Raw genomic sequence first — 6,442 nt, forward strand, 5'->3', positions numbered from 1 at the left:
TGCCCGGCGCGCTTGCCCGGCACGGTGTACGACGCCGACCGCCAGTGCCGCCTGACCTTCGGCGAAGGGTCCCAGCACTGCCCCGACCTGAGCACCACGTGCGCGGCGCTGTGGTGCACCGTCACCACCCTCCAACGGGCTGCTGGTGTGCCAGACCAAGAACTTCCCCTGGGCGGACGGGACGGTCTGCGGGCCCGACAGCTACTGCCTGGCCGGGCGCTGCCTCACCCGGTCACAGGCCGCCAAGCACCAGGTGAGGAGGGCTCAGGGGAGGGGAGGGGGTAGGAGGGTAGGAGGTAGGAGGTGGAGGTGGGTCATCAGGGGAGGGGGTAGGAGGTAGGAGGTAGGAGGTGGAGGATGTAGGTCATCAGGGAGGGGGTAGGAGGTAGGAGGTAGGAGGTGGAGGATGTAGGTCATCAGGGAAGGGGGTAGGAGGTAGGAGGTAGGAGGTAAGAGGATGTAGGTCATCAGGGAGGGGGTAGGAGGTAGGAGGTAGGAGGTGGAGGATGTAGGTCATCAGGGGAGGGGTAGGAGGTAGGAGGTAGGAGGTGGATGTAGGTCATCAGGGGAGGGGGTAGGAGGTAGGAGGTAGGAGGTGGATGTAGGTCATCAGGGAGGGGGTAGGAGGTAGGAGGTAGGAGGTGGAGGATGTAGGTCATCAGGGAAGGGGGGTAGGAGGTAGGAGGTAGGAGGTGGAGGATGTAGGTCATCAGGGGAGGGGGTAGGAGGTAGGAGGTAGGAGGTGGAGGATGTAGGTCATCAGGGGAGGGGGTAGGAGGTGGATGTAGGTCATCAGGGGAGGGGGTAGGAGGTAGGAGGTAGGAGGTGGAGGATGTAGGTCATCAGGGGAGGGGGTAGGAGGTAGGAGGTAGGAGGAGGTGGAGGTGGATGTAGGTCATCACTATGCTCTGCTGTAACCGTTCCTGACAGTTTTATTTCTCTAGGTTTTAAATCATTCATTCATTGACTGTATTCTTTTAGGTCGTTCAGATGATAATTCTAAGGATAATTATTCTAATATGTGCAATCAAATGAGAGTTGAGTTTTGTTAAATACCAGAGCAAGAAGCTAATCGTAATGTAAAGCTATTGAAGTGAAAGTGAAAGTCGTATTTTCGCGGAACCTGTGGGACTACGGTCACTAACCACGGCCTCCTCCTCTTCTGCGTTTCCAGACGCCGGTGAACGGCGGCTGGGGTCTCTGGGGACCGTGGGGGGACTGCTCCAGGACCTGTGGTGGCGGGGTCCAGTACTCCTTCAGGGACTGCGACAGCCCCCTGCCCAAGAACGCCGGCAAATACTGCGAGGGCAAGAGGATCCAGTACCGCTCCTGCAACACCGACGTCTGCCCAGACAACAACGGTGAGAGCTCTCTTTTGATGTGCACTTCAGACGCTAGCTGACATCAGCCGACCCTCCCCCCCCGCCCCCCCCCGCCCCCCCCCGCCCCCCCCCGGGCCACCTGTTGGATTAGAGCGAAATGTAAAGCGACGAGAAAAAAAACAACAAGAAATTGGAACCGTGTTTGGTTTCGTCACCCCGACGTGACTTTCGTCCCCGGGGTGACGAAAACGTCTAGAAGTCTTTTCTCTTTTCCAAATTCGGAGAGTGTGTTTACGCCAACAAAAAACAAAAAAAACACCACCATCCCCCATATGTTTACCGTTCTCATAATTTATCAAGGTTTAACACGCACGTCTGAAAACTGATACGTCTGGGCTGGACCGTCTCTTTATATAAAAGCCGTGTTTTTTCCTGGCGTGCTCGTGTGAAAGTTAGCACGCCGGGTGAGGCGAGGGCGAACGAGACGAGGCCATATGTCTAACACCTCTCTCTCTCTCTCTCTCTCTCTTCGTCCTCCCTTTCTTCTCCTCTCGGTTCTCAGGCCTGACGTTCCGCGAGGAGCAGTGCCTGGCCCACAACGACATGTCGGGCCACATGACCTTCAACTCCCGGGACGGCGTGGAGTGGGAGCCAAAGTACTCGGGCGTGTCGCCAAAGGACCGCTGCAAGCTGATGTGTCGCGCCAAGGGAACCGGCTACTTCTTCATCCTCAAGTCTAAGGTGAGTCTGGGGTCCGGGGTCTGGACTCTGGACTCTGGACTGGACTCAGGGGGCCAGGGCTGGGAGAGGAGAGGAGAGGAGAGAATAGTAGGGCTAAGGGTTAGAGAAGAGTAGAGGTAGAGTAGAGGTAGAGTAGAGGTAGGAGTATGGGCAGAGTAGAGTAGAGAAGGGTAGAGGTAGAGTAGAGAAGGGTAGGCTCTAGGGTAGAGTTGAGTAGAGAACAGTCTGGGAAGAGTAGAGTAGGGAAGACTCAAGAGTAGAGTGTAGGTAGAGCAGACTAGGGAAGAATAGAGGAAAGTTTGGCTAGAGAAGAGTTGGGGAAGAGTAGGCCTGGAGTGGTGTAGAAAAGAGGGGTAGAGTTGGGTAGAATAGACCCCCAAGGGGACTGACATGGTCTGTGTTATTTGTGAATATAATATAAACAAACAGAAACCAACAGAAACCGATAGAAAACAATAGAGTGGAACGGCACAGCAGTGGCAGTTGCAGTGCAAATACTGCACAATCTGCAGCTTTCTCCCTTCCCTGTGTGTGTGTGTGTGTGTGTGTAGTATCACTATTCGGCAGTAAAAGCCCTAGTCCTACTTGCACCGACAAGAAAAAGCGCAGAGGTCAGCAGCAGCAGCTGTAATATCTTCCAGCTCCCGGGGGCAATGGCCTCATTAGCCCTAGCCTTCAATTCATTAAGTCTGTTCTTCCAAGAAAACGTTTCCTCCTCCCCTCTGCGTCTCCTCCCGCTCCTCCCGCCTGTTGCGTAACCCAGTCAGTCAGCCAGTCAGTCAGTCAGTCAGTCAGTCAGTCAGTCAGCTAAAGCTAACCGGTTGTGGTTCTCCGCGTCCCTCTGCTGCCCCCAGGTGGCCGACGGCACTCCCTGCAGCCCGGACTCCACGTCGGTGTGCGTGCAGGGCCAGTGCGTCAAGGCCGGCTGCGACCGCGTCATCGGCTCCACGCGCCGCTTCGACAAGTGCGGCGTGTGCGGCGGCGACGGAGCCACCTGCAAGAAGGTGTCGGGGTCCATGGAGCGCGCCAGGTGAGACCGCCGGTCACATACACGAGTAGAGGTCACACACGAGTAGAGGTCACACACGAGTAGAGGTCATATACGAGTAGAGGTCACACACGAGTAGAGGTTATACACCAGTAGAGGTCACACACGAGTAGAGGTTATATACGAGTAGAGGTTATGACACGAGTAGAGGTCACACACGAGTAGAGGTTATATACGAGTAGAGGTCACACACGAGTAGAGGTCACACACGAGTAGAGGTTATGACACGAGTAGAGGTTATGACACGAGTAGAGGTCACACACGAGTAGAGGTTATGACACGAGTAGAGGTTATGACACGAGTAGAGGTCACACGCGAGTAGAGGTCACACACGAGTAGAGGTTATACACGAGTAGAGGTCATGGCGTTTATTAAATGACTGATCGTTTGTCAACGTAATGTTATGTAGAGTTATGTTATGTATTGTTGAGTTGTGATATTATTATTATTATTATTATTATTATGACACATTCAAGCGAGTTATAGTGTCAAAACAACAATGATAGTTGAATGAGTTAAATGAATAAAACAATAATTCAAAGTTGTGGTAGTATTGTAACTTACATTTATTTATACAATAATATAACGGTAATTGAGTTGTAATATTGTTAGTACACATTTAAGCGAATTTTAATATTTAAAACAACAACGATATGACGGGTTTAACAAATAAAATAATAACTAAAACTTAAACAGATCATAAACAACGCTAATAATCAACGCGTCACACTCACCAGAGCCGTGGTTTGACCCTCTCCTCCCCCCCTCCGTCCCTCCATCCTCAGACACGGCTACCAGGACGTGGTCACCATCCCCGCGGGCGCCACGCACCTCGACGTCAAGCAGCGGGCGCCCGGCAACGGTCGCCCCGACAACAGCTACCTGGCGGTGCGCCGCGCTGCGGCGGCCGACGGCGGCGGCGGCGGCGGCGGCGGCGGCGGCTACCTGCTCAACGGCAACTACAAGCTGACCACGCAGGAGACGGACATCGCCCTGCGGGGGGCGGTCCTCCGCTACAGCGGCTCCATGGCGACGCTGGAGCGGCTGCGCAGCTTCGCGCCGCTGCCCGAGGCCCTCACCATCCAGGTGCTGTCGGTGGGCGAGGCCCCCCGGCCCCGCGTCAAGTTCAGCTACTTCGCCCCGCGGCCCGTTAGCGCCCGCGGCGGCGGCGGCGGCGGCGGCGGCGGCGGCGCGTCGCGGCGCCCGTCCATCAACGCCATCCGCGAGGCGGGCGGCGCCGAGTGGACCCTGAGGGAGTGGGGCCCGTGCTCGCAGACCTGCGGCGGCGGCGCCCAGCAGCGCGAGGTGCTGTGCCTGGACCCCCAGGGCCGCTCGTCCCGGGAGTGCCCCGAGGAGCTGAGGCCCCCGGGGGCCCGGGCGTGCTCGGTGCAGCCCTGCCCCGCCTGGCTGCTGGGCGCCTGGTCCTCCTGCTCCACCACGTGCGGCCGCGGGTACCGCAAGAGGGCCCTGCGCTGCCTGGGGCCCGACGGGGCCACCGTGGCGCACGAGAGCTGCGAGCCCAAGGGCCGACCGAGGCCCCTGTTGGAACTGTGTCACCAGGGGCCCTGCTAGGACTCTTGTTGTTGTTTGGGGGGGGGGGCCCCCTCGCCGCTGCCACCTCCTCCTTCTCCATCCTCCTCCTCTCCTCCATCCTCCTCTCCTCCATCCTCCTCTTTCTTCATGGTGCGCAACAGCACCTCCTTCACTGAGACCTAGACTCTGGCTCTGTGACACTCAGGGGCCCCTCGCCCCCCCCCCCCCCCCCCCCCCGGGGCCCCGTCCCCCACACGGACCACGGAGACACTCTGAAACATCGGACGCCAACATCGTGAAAATGTTGGATGCCGACATCTGAAACATCGGACGCTGAAAAGCTGAAACGTCGGACGCGGTGGGGCGAAAACCGCAGTCCGATCCGTCGAGGTCTGAATCTTCGTTCTTCCGACGGCCGAGAGTAACCACGACAATCAGCAGCCCCCCCCCCCACCACCACACACACACACACACACACACACACACACACACACACACACACACACACACACACACACACACGGACCAGAAAAACTGTAGAAACGTCGGACGCCGATATCGGAAAAAACATCTGACTCCGGAAATCGGAAAAAAACATTGAATGCCGACATAAGAGTCCGGTCCGTCGTGGTGGTGGTGGTTCCGAATCCTGTTCTTCCCGACACAGAGGCCAAGACCAAGAGTAACCATAGCAACCAGCAGCCGAAAAAGACGAAATAAAGATTCGGGGGGCGGGACAATAGTACCAAAAAGACTGCGTCTGAGCTAGCCAGGGGAGTGGGCTGCCCCCGGCTACTATTGACACCAGGCTTCCATCCAAGGGTTTAACGATCCATGGGCATTCCTGATTTACTAAACAGAAAACAGGTGCTACTCGATATGCCAATGCCATGCCATGTTGTGTTTGTTTGTGTGTGTGTGAGAGTGTGTGTGAGAGTGTGTGTGAGAGTGTGTGTGAGAGAGTGTGAGAGAGTGTGAGAGAGTGTGAGAGAGTGTGTGAGAGAGTGTGAGAGAGAGTGTGAGAGTGTGTGAGAGAGAGTGTGAGAGTGTGTGAGAGAGTGTGTGAGAGAGTGTGAGAGAGTGTGTGAGAGTGTGTGTGAGTTTCACATGTGTGTATTTTGTATGTATGTGTGTGTTGTTTGTCCAAGCTGGGCTGGACGGACAGATAGACGTTATAGTACAAAGTCGTACAAAGTTACGCAGAACCCCTGAAATATATAAAAAACAGAAAAACTAATGAAAGAGACATATATATATATATATTTTATCTTGCTCACGCCATCAGGAATGGAACAAAAAAAAAAAAGAATATTGGTTCAGTGTTTAGTGTTTTTTTTTTAAAATGTTTTAACGTTCAAAATACTTGAACCAGTCCAAGTTTGTTTGTTTATGCTACGCATGCTAGACACTATAAATAGATCACTGTCATGGCCGTCGGCACATTGTTACGTTGCGTTGTCACTACGTTTGTTTCAGAGAGAAGACCATATTTTCATTATTGTTTGTTGTTATTGTTGATGTTTATTTTCTTTTATAGCCATATCTTGCCCTAATCTACATACTCCTTATAAGGACATTGTGCAGATACCAAAGAGGAGCGCTTGTGTGTGTGTGTGTGTGTGTGTGTGTGTGTGTGTGTGTGTGTGCACGTGTGTGTGTGTGTGTGTGTGTGTGTGCGAGTGTGTGTGTGTGTGTGTGTGTGTGTGTGTGAATTAGAGAGGGACTCTTCTCTTATACTACTTCATAAGTAAGTCTCTCCCGCCTTCTGAGAAGGTATGGTTTGTTGCTGTCTTGTTTA

At 54.4% G+C, this 6,442-nt stretch overlaps 1 protein-coding gene across 1 annotated transcript; it reads left to right on the top strand.

Annotated features, from left to right (window-relative positions):
* Window positions 1-3: 3 nt before the first annotated feature.
* LOC311370933 (A disintegrin and metalloproteinase with thrombospondin motifs 1-like) lies at window positions 4-5,078 on the top strand (the record flags this gene model as incomplete). Its single annotated transcript, XM_084489216.1, is given in 6 exon segments — window positions 4-129; window positions 131-253; window positions 1,175-1,361; window positions 1,885-2,063; window positions 2,918-3,093; window positions 3,897-5,078. Coding segments are annotated over 6 exon segments (1,578 nt in total), but the record flags the coding sequence as incomplete, so codon positions are not given.
* Window positions 5,079-6,442: the final 1,364 nt, after the last annotated feature.

The sequence above is a fragment of the Micromesistius poutassou genome, assembly GCF_964030765.1.
Source record: "Micromesistius poutassou genome assembly, contig: SCAFFOLD_1652, whole genome shotgun sequence".
NCBI classification, from domain to species: domain Eukaryota; kingdom Metazoa; phylum Chordata; class Actinopteri; order Gadiformes; family Gadidae; genus Micromesistius; species Micromesistius poutassou.